The sequence below is a fragment of the Cydia amplana genome, chromosome 1 (genome assembly GCF_948474715.1).
Source record: "Cydia amplana chromosome 1, ilCydAmpl1.1, whole genome shotgun sequence".
Taxonomy (NCBI): domain Eukaryota; kingdom Metazoa; phylum Arthropoda; class Insecta; order Lepidoptera; family Tortricidae; genus Cydia; species Cydia amplana.
In genome coordinates this window covers 8,270,100-8,291,775 of record NC_086069.1, presented here as the reverse complement: position 1 = coordinate 8,291,775, position 21,676 = coordinate 8,270,100, and the positions used below count along the sequence as shown (strand labels likewise).

Below are 21,676 nucleotides of genomic sequence, written 5' to 3'. Positions count from 1 at the left end.
AATCATGTGTTTTAACTGTATAAAATTAAATTTCGATTGCCCAATTTACTATCTAATTATCTTGCTTTTCTACTAGTTTATATCAAAATAAAGATACGAACTTCCAAAGGAACTTTCTCAACATTTCTAAATAAATGAAAAAAAAAACGCCATGAAGTCGGGGACGGACACGTTCGTGCGCAAAATGATAATCACGCGCAGAGCAGTAATAGCCGCTATATCAGCCTTTGTATGCGCCGCCCCTAGCTGAAGCTAAATAACAGAACTGAAGTGATCACTCGAACCCACACCCACGGCATAAAGAATAAAAACCGGCCAAGTGCGAGTCGGACTCGCGCACGGAGGGTTCCGCACCATCAACAAAAAATACTTAGAGCAAAACAAGCAAAAAAAAACAAACAAAAAAAAAACAAGCAAAAAAACGGTCACCCATCCAATAGGCGGGTCAGCACAGTTCATAATGTATGAGAGCTCTACATGAATTCTCACACTAGAGATTTTTTGAGATGTGATAACCTATGTTGCAAATACTATATTTAAAAAAAAATCTCCACAAAATATGTCACATGGTTTTAATAAATCCAAACTATTATTAAAATAGAAAAAATATATCAAAACATGAATCCGACACTCGAGATTTTTTAATATGCAGTTCTCAAACATATACTCATTATGTATTTATATTTTCTCCCAGCTTGACACCAAAACCAGCTCCCAATAATTTTCTTTATTAAAAATATTTTTTTTATATAAAAATAACAACTATGTGTACATAACAATTACATGTTAATTAAGCTCTGTATATTTACTATATCCTACAAAAAAATCTCTCACGTAAATTAATCCATTTAATTACTATTAACCATTTTTGTTTTGAAAATGTTTTCGTTGCTTCGAGAAAATGGACAGTGGGTTTGTTTTTCACTTTCTCAAATCTCTTTCTCATGTTAGTGTAACAACAAAAAATCTCCCACGTATATGTAATATTGTATGGAATAAAACCATTATTAAATCATCCAAGCTATTTAAATTACCCTAAATGGCGGGTACTGATTCACTGTAGAGAACGTTTTATCGACTTCCATATCTCCGTCTCACTTCAATGTTCGCGGCAGACGATTGTTCCGCTTCAACAGCCGAGAGTTCGCGATCCGGTCGACCGTTAATTCTCCCATGACTATCTTATCCAGTTTCATCGGTATGCGTTGCGCGCTTACTTAACACACCTCAGGCCAAGCTCCTATAAAACGCGCAATGCATGCATGCATTGCGGTATCTCCTATACGTCACATATGTCAGCTATGAGGCTATGACATGGCTATGACAGACTGTGGCAGTTAGTTCCAAACAAGTATACAGACTTGTCTACCCACCATAAAGTTTAGCGTAAAGAGAATATATCACTCCTTAGTGAAAAACCATACGGTTTGTGCGAAGTTGAGCGTTATGTCAATGCTAATAAAGATGATGGTTTGACTTACGGAAATGAATAATATAATATCATTTTATTTTATATTTCCAATTCCCGTTTCATTTACACCCAATATTAAATCTTTTTCCGTAATAAAATGCGTATATAATTACTGTCATCATCTGTATTTATTTTATTTCTTTAACCCCCGTTATTCATAAACGCGCTACAAACCTCAATTAGCTAATAATAGTAATAATCGTTTGTCCTTATCTGTCACTTTAACTTATGTATTTGTAAGTAAGGGATAAACATAATTGAACTAAATCAGGCCCGTAAAGTTTATGAATAAAGTGGTTAATCTTTATTGCACAAAAGAAAAACCTTATAGTACAAGAGGCGGACTTAATGCCATAAGGCATTCTCTACCAGTTAACGATGGCTTGTCCTCCGGCCCATTTGATCGATGACCTCCTTTGATTATTTATTTTTAATGGACGCCAAAATCCAGACAGGAACTTCGATTTTGACATTTACCACAGTAATGCAGTCGGTAGCAATGTCGCGCTTCAAAATTGCTGCAGTCGACTGCATTGCTGTAGAAAACGTGAAAAAGGTCATTCAAAAGGTAATAGGGTTATATACACCGCGGGATTTAATAACCCGAAAGATTTAAACCAACGATTTTAGAGCCTAATTAGAGTATATAAAGTTATATAACACATAGTCCAAAAACCCTTAATTTAAGAGATATTAATTATTTAAAACAAATCACAAGTAAAAAAATCTCAATTCTAACACACCCTTATGCGTGACGTAGCCACCAACTAATTTTACACGCAGACGCACTAACTACATGGTTATTAGCCAGTTTCACTTAATTAAGTTTGATATCCTACAAAAAGGTTTCACTACCGAAATTTTGTTCTGTTCTCAATCACGAGAGTACAAACTATTTACCTTTACGATAACTGGCTGATAGTTTGACGAAAATGACGAAATTGATGTCAATAAAATGACATATTTCATATGTCACACAAGATATGCGCAAGATAACATCTTTAAATTTGATTGACTGTAATAAATAAAATTCATTTAGCGGATATTCACTTTGTGTACGGATTTGGAAACCCGAAGAACTATGTGCTTCCGGCACGACGGACCCACTTCAGCCTAGAAGTTCGTAAATTGGCTAGACGAACAATACCCTGAGAGGTGGATTGGCCGTGGAAGCAACGTCCTAACCTGGCCCGCCCGGTCACCCGACTTAACGCCATTGGTTTTTTTCTATGGGGAACTCTGAAAGATAAGGAAGGAATACTCAACACCAGTGAACTCTGGAGAAGAATTATTAATAAAAATTCGAACGGCTTCCGAAGAAATAAAGAACACTTTTGTAAACCTAAATAATGAAATCCGTTTAAAATTAAATCTTTGTGCTGAAAACGGTGGTACACACTTCGAAAACCTAATTCATTAAATTAATAAAAAAGCGTAATTGTTTAACATAGTTGTTTATTTTACTTTACTCAGTATAAATCAACACATCGAGAATTTAAAATACGTACTGATAAGCATGATCGATATTTTAACAAAAGGTCATTCAAGTAATCATCCCTTTCCAGCTGTAGTATGAGTTAAAACAATAAGAGGCATGATTTCTTTCGGATATAATCATGGTTAATGGCTTTGGTTACCTCACTCAAAGGAAATAGTTATTTTCGATACAAGTGCGAAAAAGAGGAAATTCGAAACGAGTGGCGATAAATTAAAACACGACCGAAGGGAGTGTTTTAAATCGACACGAGTTGCGAATTACCTAATCGCACGTGTATCGAACAACGTTTTACAGTACATATGGCACTTTAAAGTTTCGACATACGCACGAAAAGTGCTATTTTACGCACTAGTGCGGAAAAGAAGCCCCATATGTACTGTAAAGATTTTATCGCAAAGTTTCAACAATAATAACTGCACTATACCTACTGTTGTAGTAATTAATAGTTTTGATACAATTTGTGGTATTTTGAGGTGCCAATCAATTGAAATAATTTCAACGTAAACATGATCCTAGACATAACTTGACACTTCTTGTCATGGAACACATGTCACTGCATTCGCCGTGCATCGTATGATATCGGAGTGATTCATGAAATGTCATGCTCGCTCTCTGTTTCTCTACTTGAGATTAATTAAACTCGCTCACTCTCTGAATAAAGGTTTGTTCACAAAGAAGCGGTAAATTAATATGATTTAATTTGTACTGAAATAGTAGTTTAATTAAAATATATAATTGGACCCATGTTGATATAACATTATTTACTCGTACTGTCGTCAAAAATACGTGATTTAAATCTTTCGGGTTATTAAATCCCGCGGTGTATAAAATGAAATGATGCATTAATAAAACTTTAGTTAATTAACAATATTATATTAAATCATTAACAACTTTGACAGCACGATCTCTTCGCAGGTAGGTGCTCTTCAAGGAGTTTATATTACAACATTATTTCCAAGAAATAATCTCTCATTGTTACGAAAATGTTGGTAGGGTGGCTTTAGGTTACTTTTCGTTCATATCGTCTTGGATATGGGTGAACATGGTGTTAATACACTCAGTATCAATCAACCTGTAAAGATATTGTAGCCTGGCCTTTTCTCGAAAAGTCTTCTAGAAAAATTTACGCTCATGTCGTCTCGGATATGAGTATATTTGGTATCAGTGCATTCAGTATAATATCCTGAACACAAATATATGAGATGACAAGCGCGAAAGTGGTGAGGGTAGTTGCTATGACGCAAAGTTTTTACCATTTTTCTTTTAAACATACCATGTGGGGTACCAAATGAAAGGGCCTTGTGAGTAGATCACAAATATATAACACACTGTAACACTTTTACTACTTAATCCAACAAATTATTTGAAAACGTTCAAAAATTTCACAATGAGTTGAATTCCAACTGCTCTAAATTGACTAAGATAACTTGATCCCAAGTTTCCTTGCAATTATACGTAATCGAGGGCCAGGCTCATACTAGTTCTCATGTCGCGATGCGCTAACGCTAACAAAAACTAAGCGTTACGAATTGCTGACATTTGCTTCTTTTAGTTTCACTCTACTCAAGCATCGGATGACAGGATCGTTGAAAAGGGACAAACATATCCTTTGACGTTACGTTACTCTTCTCGTGAATTGTCAAATTTTAAAATTCGAAATTAGCTTTGGAATTTGTCCGGGTGGCTATTCGAAGTATAACTTGGTGGACGGTACTTACTAACCAAATAAGCTTGAGATCCAGTATCATAGATAGTTGTAAGACTTCAAGGGTCTATTTATATCTGACTGTGCATCCTGTATTCTAAACGTTTTGTGAATAGATATAAAAATTGACACCTATCATTTTTCACATAAACACAGACACTTTATGCATTGAATTATTAAACCTTAACGCAATGCCAAAAGTCATAAGGTATATTTTCCTAATATACCTTGATGCTAATTCGAACTTTGTTATAAAAGATGTCATTTTATATCATTCGCGCGTGCATTTCACTCGTACTAGATGAAATATGTATTGGTGCGAGCGAGACGGTTGGGCGAATGATAACAAAATGATATCTTTTTGACATCTTAAACAAAGTTTGACTTGGCCTCTGTGGAAGCCTGGAAATACAGCATACTTCATTGACTTTTTATGCTGGAAATTGATTTAATAATTGCGAGAAAAATAAGTATGTTATTCTTCAATAACTTGTACAGTTACTGTCAAAAAACTAGAAGTGTCCATTAATTGTGTAGAACATTATTTGCTGTTTGTTTCCAATATCATGCTGCTATTCTGCGAATATAACAGTTCCTCAGGCAGATAAATTAAACATGATCGAAACAAATACTATTAACCACAATAGTAAACTTTTCTCTCAGTGTGGGATATTCTCGGTCATGAAAAACTTACAAAGTTATTGTTTTTTTCATTAAATCTATAATTAATATTATTGTCGGGAGAAATTCTGACCGTGTAGTCGTGTAAGCTTCATAGCCCATTCTTCAAAAAATCTCTAGTGTGAAATTACTGTTTAGGTAGTATAAAATATAAAATAAAAAAAATGTTATTTCTCAAAAACGGGAACAGATATCAAGTTGTTAATTCGCAGCCGGGTAGTCAATATGATATATAATTCACCCGTGTAGAAACATTTGACTGTGCAATTAATGTAACTTTAACTTTATATTGACTCCACTACAAGTACTGACCCCGCCCGACGTTGCTTAACTTCGGTCAAAAACCACGTTTGTTGTGAGGAAGCCCCACTTAAATCTTTATTTTATTCTGTTTTTAGTATTTGTTGTTATAGCGGCAACAGAAATACATCATCTGTGAAAATTTCAACTGTCTAGCGGTTCGTGAGATACAGCCTGGTGACAGACGGACGGACAGCGGAGTCTTAGTAATAGGGTCCCGTTTTTACCCTTTGGGTACGGAACCCTAAAAAGAACCTATTGACACCGGTGATACTCACGCGCATGTTCAGGTGCAGCGTTGAGCAGGTCGTCGAGCGCAGTGACGGCGGCCACGGCGGCGCGGGTGTGCGCCGCGTCGGCCGGGCGCCGCGCCGCCGCCGCGCGCGCCGCCACGCGCGCCGCCAGCGCGCGCGCCCACCACGACACGCACGACGGCGCCGCCGTGGCCCACACCGTGCGGACCACGCCGCAGCACTGCGCGAACACCTAGTCAAGTTAGCAATGCTTAAAGAAAATTGCAAGGATAATATATCCGATTTAAAAGAATACAATCGTAACAGTAGGTTAAGAGGTTTACCTAACTCACATCGATTTATATTACCACCAACAAAAAATGTCTACGGTATGAGAACCAACTATTATTTGCTTCCAAAAATATTAAACACCCTTCCGAAACATTTACAAGATTTATACCTAACCAATCCTGAATCAAATAAAGATGTAAAAAAATACCTGTTATCATCTAGTAATTATGAATATATTTTATAAAACGTAACTTTAATGTAACATATGTATACAATTTTATAACATAAGTACTTATGTAGTGCATTTAGTCCGAACTCTAGCTGTAAACAAGCCATTTTTGGCTTAGCAGTTAAGATACACGAAACTCTGCGATTCATTTAATTGTTTAGAACTTTAATAAATGAAAAAAAAAAAACACCTGATGGTGCCCGGGGAGAATAACACAACACTACCTTTAGGGTTACCATCTTAAAAGCATCGTTTGGACTTCAATGCGACCTTTAACTGGTGTATACCAGTAACCTTAGAATGTACAACAAATTACTATTTTAATATAAATTGACAATAAGGATCATAACTACATTAAACAAATTGTATTCGTATGAAGTAGATTCGTAGTTATTTCGTAAATTCCCACGTCATGGGTATCCATGGTTACACACTTTTTTATATAAAATTGGTGGACCCATACGCCTGTTGATAATTATTAATCTTTAAAAACTACCTCGTTGTCTCTGGTCTCGAGGCACTGCCGGAAGTGGTTAATGCACGGGTAGTGCAAGGCAGGCGTGGGCTCCGATTGGTTTAACAGCACCGCCATAGCTCGCGCACCAATCACTGGGTCGATGCGCTGTCCGACTTCATCTGAAAAATATTTTAGAATTAATACCAATAAAGCTTAACATTTTCTTCTGGGTAACATTGCGCGAGGTAACGAAATAGAAATTGGCGTAGTGCGCATACTTTTAGTATTACTGTTGTTGTTTAAATACTTACTTTGTTTTATCATCGATTGGATATAATAAGAGAGACGGATTAAATAGAAAATTTAATTAGCGAAGTGACAGCATTCACTTTTACGGTTCTGACTGACTAAGCGACTCCGCAAGGCTAGGGGCTCAATTAGACAATGCGAGAACTCGCATGCGAGTTTGATTACATTGCGGGTTTTGATCGGTCGGTTGAATTGGACGTAACCAACAGTCCGCAGTGTAACTAAAATCGCATGCGAGTTCGCGCGCCGTGTAATTCACATATTTAGTATTCACAGTTCTATGGACAAATGAGAAGACCTCGTTTCCCTAGGGCTGAACATATAAATAGGGCTTACATGAAAGCATTCAAACGTTGCAGTAAATGACATGCGATTATAGATTCCGGCTAAGTAAGACGAACAAATTCAATCGATCGATCAAATGCTGCAATGTATTTTGGAGATACTATTATTGTTGAACATGTCGGTAGTCACCACAGACAAGACATCCTCTAGACTGAGCATAGTAACACTACCCCCTCTGCCACTCATACGGTAGATTTACTCCATCTTCGAGTCAATCCCGTGCCGTGATTGGTCCGTGTCTTTGAACGGACCAATCACGGCACGGGATTCGCTCAACTCGTCCCCCCGCACCCCCGTATTTTTGGCAGCATCGGTTTCATAAAATAATTGCTCTAAACTCAGTCTAGAGGATTCCTAGTCTATGGTAGTCACTCACCGCTCTTGACCTTCTCGAGCAGCTTGGCGAGCGTGGAGTGCAGCAGACGCTGGTGCTGGTCGCGCGTGTGCGGCAGCAGCCGCGGCGCGCGCGCGGCGCACGCCTGCTGCAGCAGCAGCGCGGCCGCCTCGGCCAGCGTCGCGTCCGAGCACTCGCCGAGCACGCCCAGCGCCAGGTACAGTATCGTCGGGAGGAGGGATAGGGCGCCTGGAATGTGGAGGTGAGCTTTACACAACGCGTTCATTACGAGTACATGGCTAGGGTTTGCACGACGGATACGAAATGTATGGGAAGATCCGCGGATCCGGATTCAGACCCGGATAATTTCATACATTTCGGATCCGGATTGCAAACCCTATACATGGCGTTCAATAACAGGAAGAAGTGTTCTTTGGTTGCAACACAAAAAACTACTTTGAGACCTACATCTGAAAATTGGGTTAGCAAAAAATACAGGAACTCAAGTACCTATCATACACATTGTGGGCTGTAACTTTTTTCGAAACAAAGGAATTTTAGGCTGTAAGGCATGATTTAACCCTTTAACCGCCAGAGTCTGGTATATAAGACATTACATATCCAGCTCATTTCGCCACAGTCTGATAAATAAGACAAAGATCTGACTTGGTTTTTACAGCTCATTTATAACTCCCGTAACTATGCCAACCTTACTCTGCGTGGTACAATTACTGTCGGTGGCGACACGAGCACGCCTTATCAAAAATTGCTGGCGGTTAAAAGCTTAAGCAAGTCTGACCCAATAAATATTAGAAATTCAAACACAAGGTATTGGACTCCAAGCAAGTCAGTCTAACAAGCCAAAAGCTAACATGGCAGAAATATACACACCTTGCGGGCTAGTTAACGACGTCAACTCCCCCATGGCAGCCAACGTGCTGACCAACAGAGCGTCCCCATGTACGCCCAGCCCCCTCGGCACGCCTATGACGCCGACCGCCCCCTCCTGCTTCCTCGGGCTGAGGCCGGGCACGCGGCGCACGGCGAGGCACACGCACACCTCGAGGCAGGCGAACACAGCAGTAATATACACACCTTGCGGGCTAGTTAACGACGTCAACTCCCCCATAGCAGCCAACGTGCTGACCAACAGAGCGTCCCCATGTACGCCCAGCCCCCTCGGCACGCCTATGACGCCGACCGCCCCCTCCTGCTTCCTCGGGCTGAGGCCGGGCACGCGGCGCACGGCGAGGCACACGCACACCTCGAGGCAGGCGAACACAGCAGTAATATACACACCTTGCGGGCTAGTTAACGACGTCAACTCCCCCATAGCAGCCAACGTGCTGACCAACAGAGCGTCCCCATGTACGCCCAGCCCCCTCGGCACGCCTATGACGCCGAGCGCCCCCTCCTGCTTCCTCGGGCTGAGGCCGGGCAGGCGGCGCACGGCGAGGCACACGCACACCTCGAGGCAGGCGAACACAGCAGTAATATACACACCTTGCGGGCTAGTTAACGACGTCAACTCCCCCATAGCAGCCAACGTGCTGACCAACAGAGCGTCCCCATGTACGCCCAGCCCCCTCGGCACGCCTATGACGCCGACCGCCCCCTCCTGCTTCCTCGGGCTGAGGCCGGGCAGGCGGCGCACGGCGAGGCACACGCACACCTCGAGGCAGGCGAACACAGCAGTAATATACACACCTTGCGGGCTAGTTAACGACGTCAACTCCCCCATAGCAGCCAACGTGCTGACCAACAGAGCGTCCCCATGTACGCCCAGCCCCCTCGGCACGCCTATGACGCCGACCGCCCCCTCCTGCTTCCTCGGGCTGAGGCCGGGCAGGCGGCGCACGGCGAGGCACACGCACACCTCGAGGCAGGCGAACACAGCAGTAATATACACACCTTGCGGGCTAGTTAACGACGTCAACTCCCCCATAGCAGCCAACGTGCTGACCAACAGAGCGTCCCCATGTACGCCCAGCCCCCTCGGCACGCCTATGACGCCGACCGCCCCCTCCTGCTTCCTCGGGCTGAGGCCGGGCACGCGGCGCACGGCGAGGCACACGCACACCTCGAGGCAGGCGAACACAGCAGTAATATACACACCTTGCGGGCTAGTTAACGACGTCAACTCCCCCATGGCAGCCAACGTGCTGACCAACAGAGCGTCCCCATGTACGCCCAGCCCCCTCGGCACGCCTATGACGCCGACCGCCCCCTCCTGCTTCCTCGGGCTGAGGCCGGGCACGCGGCGCACGGCGAGGCACACGCACACCTCGAGGCAGGCGAACACAGCAGTAATATACACACCTTGCGGGCTAGTTAACGACGTCAACTCCCCCATGGCAGCCAACGTGCTGACCAACAGAGCGTCCCCATGTACGCCCAGCCCCCTCGGCACGCCTATGACGCCGACCGCCCCCTCCTGCTTCCTCGGGCTGAGGCCGGGCAGGCGGCGCACGGCGAGGCACACGCACACCTCGAGGCAGGCGAACACGAGCGACTTGCCGGGCGGCAGGTCGCCCGTGGGGCCGCCTTCGCCCAGCGTGTGGACCACTTCGAGGACTGACTCCGGGATGTTGTTGGATGGCTCGTCTGGTGCTAATTCTGTAATTCATTGTTAGTAGATATCTAAATATCAATATAGTCATATTATAATACCGGTAAATAGGCGTGATTATATGTATGTATGTATAGTACTACATATTGTGATAATATAAGTGAGATAAGTAAAAATTTACAAATGCACCGCCCCGGTCGTAATTTGAAGATACCTATTGAAGTCGCGGCACTGGGGCCTATCGATGCTTAAGCTTTGGATTCCTCCGAAAACGGTGCCGTCATATTACGGCCGCTATATAGCGTTGACTGACGTCACTAGAACGTTGTCTATGTAAACAAGATGGCGCGGTTTCCTAGACGGCGTTACGTTACGTTGATTGTCAATGTAAAATGCAGAGATGCGAAAAATACTTTATAAAAAGTATTTAAATACAAAATACAAATACTTCCTTGATAATACTATTTCAAATGCAAAATACAAAATAGTTTTTGAATTTGTATTTAAATACAAAATACGAAATAGGTATTTTCAAAATACTTTTTTAAAATACAAATACTTTTCAGTAAAAGGTATTCTGAGTAGTGAATACCTAGTCTGAATTAAGAAGTATTACTCGGAATTTCCGAGTTGAAAAGACTCTCTTTATTCTTTGAAGTCAATCCCATATCTAAAGTGCAAATTTCTAGTTGCTCATATTAACCGGTAGGATGTAGGTATGAATGATGTTTTATATCGGCCAACTTTTAAAAGCATTACTTTGTAATGTTTCACAGCTAGTATAATGCCTCTCGTTAGTGTGATGAAAACGTCTCGATTGTGTTTCACCAGGGCAGAAAAGTTTGTTCTCCTCTCGTGCCTTGAAACCCTCCCAACACTCAAGATTACACTTTATGTGCGACGTTACTAAACAGATTCAACAGTTCCATGTTAAAAGAATGAGAGAGTTGCCAGGATTGTAACATCAGAAGAGATTGTAACTCCTACCTACATTACCTACCTACTATAAAGTATTTTGTATTTTGAAAATAGAAAATAGGTCCCAAAACTATTTCAAATAAAATACAAAATAGTTTTCTTCAAAAGGTATTTAAATACAAAATACAAAATAGGTATTTTGCATTTTGTATTTGCATTTTAAATACAAGTATTTCAAATAAGTCACATCTCTGGTAAAATGACGGCCGTCATGACGATGTCGATAGTTTCGTGAACGTTTTATTAGATAGCAGTGACGCCATTTTGAATAAATGACACGAGATTTGAATGAATGATTCCGTACTACGATTATTTTCCTCTTCTGATGATAATTCATCCTCCAAGTAAATTATAGATGGTCAAGCAAATCTTGACAGTAGGAAAAGGCGCGAAATTCAAATTTAACGTCCCATACGTTATCCCATCGCGCCTACATTTTTCAAATTTGCCGCTTTGACCTTGGTGGATGACGGTGTGTTATGACGCCGTGGTACTTTCCACATGTCGCCACCGTAAAGACGGCCGTCTTTTGCGGCCGCTATATGACGGCACCGTTTTCGGAGGAATCCAAAGCTTTACACAATTAAGACGACTATTTCCATCATATCCTTCAATTTTACTAGCGACATCTACCGTAAGAGTACTAAACTTATCTTATGGACATGACGTCTCCACTTCATTAAAAAAAAACAATAAAAAATTACGCAGTTCTGCTGCAGCACACGCTTCAGATGAGTACAAACATCACAAATACCGTTATGTACTAATATCTCAAAGTACCTTTGATCTTGGCCTGCATATTTGCTTGCAACTGCTCCCGAGCGCCGGCAATGATGAGTTTCAGCACGTCAGCCACAAGGAGCAGAGCTTCCACGCTTTCTAATGTCAGTCCGGTGCGGTGCACTATTTGACACAACTCTATTGCCAAAGCCCTGTAACAAGATATCACATAGTTAGAAAAGCCAGAAGAGTAAAAGCGAAATTGTTAGGTTACCGACAGAAAGTATTAAAGTAAGGAGACATATATTCGACTCAAAATCGCGTTGTAACCGGGGTTGTTGGAATAACGGTTACCTGTCCTTCAGTAGCCTCGCCCTGTTTCCGGGCGCGTCCAAAAGAGTGACTATCGAAAGCAGGACAGTGATAGTGTTGTCGACGGTCATGTCCCTCTGGGCGCATAGGGCTTCCATACATATTCCTGAAACGTTCGGTTATTAGTTTACTCCGTTCACAAAAACAATTGATACAACCATCGGATTGGACATCGAAGTGTGGCCAGATTAGGCGAATGCACCTATAACTACTCGCCTGCATTTCTAAGTACTATATACTAAATACACCTTTACATTGTTAAAAAAAAATTACAACTTACCAAATAGTAAATGGAATCTCTCGTCAACGGGTTCGAAGAATTCGAAGTTTCCATTTTCGGTCTTATTTGCCCTATTGTCTAAAGTATTTTCAGATTTATCTGTAAAGTAAAATATCAGTTACATCTCTGACTCTATAAGCAAGTTTTATGACACAATGTTTGTTGAAAGTATGTCCGTAGGCGTAGTAGGCGTATTCCCAACATATGTGTGTACTGTGTAGGTGTATGGTCTTTCCAAGTCAATTTTCGAACAGAACCCGTCGAGCGCCTATAAGACAGTGCAGTCAATCCATTTTTTATAGTTTCACAGAGGTATATAAGACACCCTTTGCTAATATTTTAGATTTTTTTCTTGTTTACTATGCAGTAATCTCTTTCTTGCTTGGTTAGTCACATGCCAGGAGCTAATATAAAGTAGTAATAAATAAGAAACCAACCAGCAGTAGGAGCAGGTTTGTCGACGTTAGCGTTGTATCTCAAGGCCGCGGCGTAGAGCAGAGAAGGCCACGCGCGGGCGTAGTGCGCGCGGGACGCCTCTGCCGTCTCCGCCGAGTAGAACGCGCCGCCGCCGTGCGGCAGCTGGGATGAGAACTCTACAACAATCATGTATTGAATGTATTAAAAACCGGCCAAGTGCAAGTCGGACTCGCGCACGGAGGGTTCCGCACCATCAACAAAAAATAGAGCAAAACAAGCAAAAAAACGGTCACCCATCCAAGTACTGACCCCGCCCGACGTTGCTTAACTTCGGTCAAAAATCACATTTGTTGTATGGGAGCCCCACTTAAATCGTTATTTTATTCTGTTTTTAGTATTTGTTGTTATAGCGGCAACAGAAATACATCATCTGTGAAAATTTCAACTGTCTAGCTATCACGGTTCGTGAGATACAGCCTGGTGACAGACGGACGGACGGACAGCGGAGTCTTAGTAATAGGGTCCCGATTTTACCCTTTGGGTACGGAACCCTAAAAACGGGTCATTCACGTATTTTAAGCCGAAAACGCTCAACGTTTAATATTTCTGTGTCTCAAGGAAGTTTTGTTATTAAAATCATGTATTGATAAAGTGTGCAGCAGTGTAGAAAAAATATCGCTATAGGAAATATTGAGAAATAAGTAACTGCCATGAATCTAACCGACACGGCGCTTACAACGTTAGGAGAACCTAAGTAGGAACCTAGGCTTAGGAAAGTCCCAGGGGCTGATTTATTATTTGATATTAAAACATATTAATGAAGTGTGACGTGCAAACCTACAGCTGGAAATGGGATTTGCCCTTGCCTTGCCCTGCCCTTGTTCAGCCTTACATACTTTGCAGATTTCTACACCTATGAACAACATTTCACTACTTAGTATAAAACAAAGTCGCTTCGCGCTGTCTGTCCCTATGTATGTTTAGATCTTCTAATTCTAATTTGTTAACCCGTGCGAAGCTGGGACGGGTCGCTAGTGCCTGAATAAAGTACTTGTATTGTTCTTTTTTAGTTGAGCAGTTTATCTATCTATCTATCTAATACCTTTAAACGAGCAATTCTTGTTTATTTATATATATATTTCGGGGATCTCGGAAACGGCTCTAACGATTTCGATGAAATTTACCATATGGGGGTTTTTGGGGGTGAAAAATCGATCTAGCTAGGTCTTATCTCTCATATCTATGAATTTTTATATGTTTTCGGTCACCCAGATATTGTTGAAATAAAATCATCATTAACCTGGCGGTAGACTCAACAGCGCATGATCCTTCAGCGCCGCGATCCAATTCTCGCCCAAGCTTTCCAGCTCAGGTTCCACCAACTTCAACAAGCTCTCGCCTTTGGACTCGAAGTCGCCGTAATCGTCGTCATTCTCTGGGGCCACGTCTTCGACCTGGCTGCTGGTTCGAAGCAGCTGGTTCCGCCATTTTGCGATTTCGGCGCGATTGTTAATCGGTTTGCTGTCGAGCTGCTTGATGTAGCTGCCGGGCGCGCTGCCGTTGCTTACCATTGCAACTATGTACACCTGAAATATTCATGTATAAATTACAAATCATGTGACCATTATAAGAAAATTTAAAACTAATCTGATAAATCACATTTATAAGTTACATATGTGTGTGTGTGGGGGGGGGGGGGGGGGGAAATCATGAAAACCTCGGTTGTGCTCGGTGGAGCAGAAAAAAACGTTCACAAAAATATATGCAAAATATGATTAAAATTCGGTCTTATCATACCCAGACAGGTTAAACAGTGTGAGAAATAGAACCAAATTTAAACTATAACTAATATTGGGAGCACTTACCTCGGCCCAGGCTTTCAAGATGGATAATTTTTCAAGCGTAGCCATACTTTCATTGTAGATGAGTGTAGTGTTGCCTTTTGTGTTCAACTTGTCCAAACTCGAGACGAGTAACTGGTGCACCCTTCAACAAAGACAAAGTTTAGTATAACATTATTAAGATTCCGTATGGGATATTGTATCGAGGATCGATTACGCTTAACATGTTACAATAGTTAATCAGGTTTGAGTAAAATTTAAAGCACATTATGACAAAAAATGTTTCATTCGGGCAAAATAAATGAGCATCTTAATTTTTCTACTAAAGTGACAAGATCCCTATACCTTCTCAAGTCGTTGATGTCCCTAGCGACGCCACAGCCGATCCAAGCGGAACACACATCGCACGCCGCGGCGGTCACGTGAGATGCCGTGTCACCGGAGAATGCAGGTCTCAGCGCCGCGCCAACCTGCAATGCAAGTGTTTCTAGTAACTGAGCTGTCGATCTCATAATCTTCCTAGTGCTTTTCTGGCTTTTTGCCATGGCTCGCTAAAGAATCATTTGAATAAGTTAGACCATCTGACCATCCAACCCAAAGAGGAAACTAGGCCTTATTAAATTTCCTTGCGATGTTTTCATTTGCTGAAAAGCGACTTATTAGTGAATATTCAATTATCAATAGTTATTTGTTTTACAAGGGGGCAATGTTGTTGTTTAACCGCTCGTGCTAGTATTGAAACCCGAGCAAGCGAAAGATTCCAAAATTGAACTACGAGCGTAGCGAGTGGTTCGAACAATGGAATCTTGAGCGTTGCGAGGGTTTCAAAGCACGAGGATTAAACAAAATTTGCCCCCGAGTGAAACACAAAATTTTTCACCACACCAACCCGAAGCAAATATTAAATGTAATATATCAAACAAAATCAAATCCAAATGAATGTTATTAAACATTTATCATCCAAAATCATCATTAAAAAGTCAATAGGGATGTTGACAATTTTTTGGAACTGGTTTCATTTTGTAGATAGACACGTAATAATTACAGAAAAAAATATTAAAAAACTATATTCATTAATTTTGAATAAAAAAACATGTATAATAAGTTTCGTGTTTAAATTTCGCGCCTAAACGCTCCAAACTGTCACGTGACCTTGATGACGTAACGGCGTTTTAAACAAACTGCTGTCAGTCATTTTTTTAAATTCTTTATATGGCAACTGACAAATTTTTTTTAAAGCCTTAACACACTACCGCATCGGACAGCGACCTTCTTTCTCGCTCTAACTTATTGCTGCGTCCTTAACGCACCACCTTACACACTATCGATTCGTGCGCCGCACCGCACCAAGACCGCGTTTCGGTACGATAATCTGTAGCAGGGATGTTGCGAACATCCGCATCCGCAACCGCGGAACATCCGCATTATTTTCAACATCCGCATCCGCATCCGCATAAAATCGATGCGGAGCTTATGCGGATGCGGATGTCGAACAAGTCGGTACAGGAACGTCTTAGCGGCGGCGTAAGTGCTAGGTAATTTCGTCATTACCTATAACGAAATCGTCTAGATCCAGAAAAGTCGGCGAAGTTACTGTTTATTAAATATAACGCACCTATATTCTTGCTCAAATACTAAACGTTTGGTTTTTTTTAATAAAAAATACTAAAAATTTAATATTTGACGTTTTCTAAGTACCTAATCTTGACATCCGCATCCGCATCCGCATCCGCGGATGTGAGCCTTTAAAAATCCGCATCCGCATCCGCATCCGCGGATGTCAAAAAATCTGCATCCGCAACATCCCTGATCTGTAGACACTTAGGCAGGTTTTATAACTTGTCTTTGGTGATTCCACTGTGATTACGTCACGCGCTCCGATTGGCGTTTGCAGTCACGTGATACTGGGCATTATTTTAAATACTTTTGATTATTTTTAATTAATTTATTACGCATATTTAAACTTGCTAAATATGATTTTCCGCGTTCTAATATTCCCTGCTATGGTAAAAACATAACATGTTATATATTCGCGATTCATGTCAACATCCCTATTCTACCAGCAAACATAAGAAAACAACTCAAAATTAGCATTTGATTACTTTGCCTCACATGTGAATAAAATGCAACTTTGCTATCAGTTTTTGAAGTGCAAAGTAAGCCTTTCCGAGCTGGTGTGGTGAAAATTATATTAGCCGTGGGTCAAACCTACCTGCGCCTGATACTGCTCCAGCAACAGATGCCCCGGGAAGTCGGGCTCGGGCGCGCGCGCGAACTGGCGCACGATCAGCTGCAGCGTCCCCAGCCCGCACAGCCGCAGCGCGTCCGCCTCGCCCGTCGCGCCCACGAACGCCATGCGCACCAGGTCCGACAGGTGCAGGGACAGGTAGTCACCTGTTTGAGCGATAATGTCCGTGTAACGGTCTATCAATATCAATACATATTATAAAACAAAGTCCCCTGCCGCGTTTGTCTGTCTGTATGTTCGCCATAAACTCAAAAACTACTAAAGCTTTGGATTCCTCCGAAAACGGTGCCGTCATATGACGGCCGCTATATAGCGGTGAATGACGTCACTAGAACGTTGTCTATGTAAACAAGATGGCGCGGTTTTCTAGACGGCGTTGATTGTCAACATAACGTAAAAAAGTGGTGCCGTTATTTGGATGACGGCCGCCATGACGGTGTCGATAGTTTCGTGAACGTTTTATTACGTGGTGATGCCATTTTGAATAAATGACACGAGATTTGAATAAATGATTCCGTACTACGATTATTTTCCTCTTCTGATGATATTTCATCCTCCAAGTAAATTATAGATGGTCAACCAAATCTTGTCAGTAGAAAAAGGCGCGAAATTCAAATATTCTATGGGACGATATCCCTTCGCGCCTACATTTTTCAAATTTGCTGCTTTGACCTTGGTGGCTGACGGTGTGTTATGACGCCGTGGTACTTTCCACATGTCGTCACCGTAAAGACGGCCGTCTTTTTGCCGCCGCTATATGACGGCACCGCTTTCGGAGGAATCCAAAGCTTAAACGGATTTTCATGCGGTTTTCACTTATCAATAGAGTGATTCTTAAGGATAGGATGTATATAATTTGTAAATCTTCTGTGTTAATTGATTGAACTGCCCGTGCGAAGCCGGGGCGGGTCGCTAGTAGATTATAACTGGAGTATACTTTGGTAGAGCAACAAGGATTAATACAGCAACATTTTTTCTTATTAGGCTCCCAAAGCCAGAGCTGAGGACAGAAATGCATGGAAACTGTTCGATCGACCAAATGTGGCTTTCTATCACAGATGAAATCTCTCTACTCGTATTGTGATTAAAGTACAGAGTATTGCCCATGGTCTAATAAAACATGGTCTTCTCTTCCCAGAGTGTCACTTGCCTACGTCACAATAACATTGCCACTTTATTTCAACATAACATGTTACATGGGTACATTATATCTATGGTTAATAAGTTAATTTATTTCTTTATAATTTAATAATTTTCATTTATATGTATTTTATCTTAAATTTTACAATAACACGTCATTTTTAATTATTCATTAGCAATATCTTCCGATTCACGAAAGAAATTTCAGACGTTCGGGTAATTCTGTTTACACTACTGGCAACACAGGATAGCGCTTTCACATTTGACAATCCGCCATTTTGTCCCTGACCGACCGTCCTTGTCGAACGCGTGTTAATTGTTATTCCCTTCTCGCTCAGTGTCAGCAGTCGCAGTGTTTTCCAAACTTTTCACGTCGTAAGCTTCGTAATTAATGTTTTGTTACGAAAATGGTTGGCTGCTCTATTCGGAACTGTAAGAGTAGGAGTGAAAAGTGCAGTATAGATTTGTTTTATTTTACTATGTTTCTACATGAATAACTTAAAATTAATGCCGTTAAAATAATTTTCACTGTTGGTTAAAATTCTCCCACATTTTAAAGTTTGAGAACCTGTAAACAGCATGATGACGTAGGCAAGTGCCAGTTAGGTCATTCGCGAATCTCGGAATAGAGTACCAGGCGGAGTATATTATTATACCATGGTATTGCCCTCCTAAATACCGACGTCCTTTTAAAAGAACAAAATGATATGGAATTTGAAACTATAACAGAATAAAAGAAGGTTTCAAATTCAAAACCACAAAAAATACTCAGGGACTTATGAGGTTACAGGTTTGCCTAACTGCAGAACAAGACGAACAATATTCCGGACATTGGGCAACGCGTGGCGCTGTCATTAAAAACGAGGCTTTCGATACTTCGGGACTAAAGTAGGAAGCACGTCAGGTTTATTTACACGTTTGACAAGAATAAGACAGCGATATATGAGTATTTAGGTACACTTACTGTCAGGATCAGTGAGTTGTTTCTCCTTGGCCTTGACTAGGTCAAAGTGCGCTGGATCGCCTGTCGCTTCACACGCACCCATTATCTTCTGGATGCATTCCATTGCGAAAACCTGGAAAAGGTGTGGTATGATCACAGCCGCAACTTGCAGCAACTTAAGTTCGAACATGAGAAGGATCGGTTCTATAGTTAAAGACGATTGAAACGTGCTATTTCAATGGGGAAAACAGAATGATAAAGCACCCGCTTGTTCAAGAAAAAGTTATAGCACGTTCGCACAATAAGGAAATAAAATAGTTAAAAGAAATGTGGTGTCAAAACGCTTGCTGAGCGAAACTATTATGGAGATGAAAGGTAAACAAAATTATACTTAACAACTTTATTTAAATACTATCCTTGCCTATGGAAAGCTTGAGTTAGTTTAAGACTATGTACTTTAGGGTTTAAATCCGTGTCTCCCGTGAGAATACGGGTTAATAGTGCACGTTTCTGGTGCAATGCCGTTCTGTATTCGGAACTGCAGGACCAACTACTAATAGCTTGGTTCTTATTAAGTGCTATTGTGCTACATGATAGCTTACCCTAGTGGGCCACCTCGACTGGACTGCAGGATGCGTGGACTCGTCCGTGTCCGCGTGAAATTCCGCTTGATCGTCGTCGCCCTCGCCGTCGAAGTCCGTGTCAGGGTTGTTACTGTCCTCTGCAACATGTTATATAGAGTGGTTATATACCTAAATATTAAACAGGAAAAAAAATCAATTTTTTTTAGCAGGCCGCTAGAGACACTTGTTAATTAGAGCCAAGTTTAAACTACTCAGAGCCTGGCATCAGCCAGGCTGGCACGTTACATTATGTAACGTCACAAGTCGTAACATGTTTCACAAGGAGCTATATGACAACGTCACATCAAATCCAGCGCGTGCCGGGGGGTGGGATATTAGACTCGTCAGAATGGCCGGGTAACCTAACCACCACAGCTCACAGTCCACTGTCCAACGTTTCACAGGAACAACCCGTAAAGTCACAATAGTTACCCAGTCGGACGCCGAGGTGGGGAGTGCCTCTCGGCAGGGTATCCACGGAATACCAGCTTCGAGATCCTTAGGAGGTACCTTGACATTAAGCCGAGTAGGATTTATTTCAGAGACGCTATAAATAAGTTCTGTGTCTCAACTTTCTTCTACCTCTACTTTTATTTCTGATGCACCATCTGTCACGTTCCGTGTATAGGAGGGTAGTGTGTTGTGTTACCCAGTCGGACCGTCAGTACTCGCTTGGCGAGCGCCAGCCAGTCGCGCACGTTGCGCGCGGCGGCGGCGGCCAGCAGGCAGCACGTGAGTGTGTCACGCGCGTGCGATTGCGCCGTCTCGTCACGCTCCGTGTCCAGGAACGCGAACAGGGCGCCGGGGAGGCCCGTCTCGGTGATCACCACGCCTAAACAACAAACAAACGATACTATTATACACCTCTCATTCCCTGATCACTGAAACTCATTCTGTATCACTTAAGCTTTGGATTCCTCCGAAAACGGTGCCGTCATATTACGGCCGCTATATAGCGTTGACTGACGTCACTAGAACGTTGTCTATGTAAACAAGATGGCGCGGTTTCCTAGACGGCGTTACGTTACGTTGATTGTCAACGTAACGTAAGATGACGGCCGTCATGACGGTGTCGATAGTTTCGTGAACGTTTTATTAGATAGCGGTGACGCCATTTTGAATTAATGACACGAGATTTGAATAAATGATTCCGTATTACGATTATTTTCTTCTTCTGATGATATTTCATCCTCCAAGTAAATTATAGATGATTCAGCAAATCTTGTCAGTAGGAAAAGGCGCGAAATTAAATTTTTCTATGGGACGTTATCCCATCGCGCCTACATTTTTCAAATTTGCCGCTTGGACCTTGGTGGCTGACGGTGTGTTATGCCGCCGTGGTACTTTCCACATGTCGCCACCGTAAAGACGGCCGTCTTTTGCGGCCGCTATATGACCGCCGTCATATGACGGCACCGTTTTCGGAGGAATCCAAAGCTTTAGATTTATAATACGATACGACGCAGCTCCGACCTTGAAAAATTTCACTGAATATAGATTTTCTATTAAGGGGACGGTATATGACGTTTTCGATTTAGACCTCACTTTGTGCAATCAATTTGTTCAATGAATGATTAATAACTGCATTAAATTATACGCCAATCTGTTCACGAAGAAGCCGTGTACCGGCTCTTCACGCCATATTTTTTTTTATTTCCTGTAATTCTCTACAAATCGACACTAAAAGTGTCC

At 41.9% G+C, this 21,676-nt stretch overlaps 3 protein-coding genes across 4 annotated transcripts in view; 2 read left to right on the top strand and 1 right to left on the bottom strand.

Annotated features, from left to right (window-relative positions):
* The window catches only part of LOC134647290 (ovalbumin-related protein X-like), a 283,884-nt gene that overhangs the window by 74,135 nt on the left and 188,073 nt on the right, over positions 1-21,676 (top strand). The window lies entirely within an intron of this gene.
* LOC134663192 (golgin subfamily A member 5) overlaps positions 1-21,676 on the top strand; it is a 379,694-nt gene that overhangs the window by 236,428 nt on the left and 121,590 nt on the right. The window lies entirely within an intron of this gene.
* Positions 1-21,676, bottom strand: part of LOC134647631 (HEAT repeat-containing protein 5B) — a 55,644-nt gene that overhangs the window by 1,424 nt on the left and 32,544 nt on the right. Inside the window, exons 22-36 of the mRNA XM_063501990.1 lie at positions 20,634-20,816; positions 19,964-20,082; positions 19,383-19,494; positions 17,243-17,424; positions 15,376-15,500; positions 15,055-15,175; positions 14,490-14,775; positions 13,210-13,365; positions 12,773-12,871; positions 12,475-12,598; positions 12,181-12,332; positions 10,173-10,469; positions 7,896-8,102; positions 6,905-7,044; positions 5,934-6,141 (exon numbers count right to left, since the gene is read on the bottom strand). Coding sequence (XP_063358060.1) covers positions 5,934-6,141; positions 6,905-7,044; positions 7,896-8,102; positions 10,173-10,469; positions 12,181-12,332; positions 12,475-12,598; positions 12,773-12,871; positions 13,210-13,365; positions 14,490-14,775; positions 15,055-15,175; positions 15,376-15,500; positions 17,243-17,424; positions 19,383-19,494; positions 19,964-20,082; positions 20,634-20,816 — 2,511 coding nt within the window. The remainder of the gene's footprint in view (positions 1-5,933; positions 6,142-6,904; positions 7,045-7,895; positions 8,103-10,172; positions 10,470-12,180; positions 12,333-12,474; positions 12,599-12,772; positions 12,872-13,209; positions 13,366-14,489; positions 14,776-15,054; positions 15,176-15,375; positions 15,501-17,242; positions 17,425-19,382; positions 19,495-19,963; positions 20,083-20,633; positions 20,817-21,676) is intronic.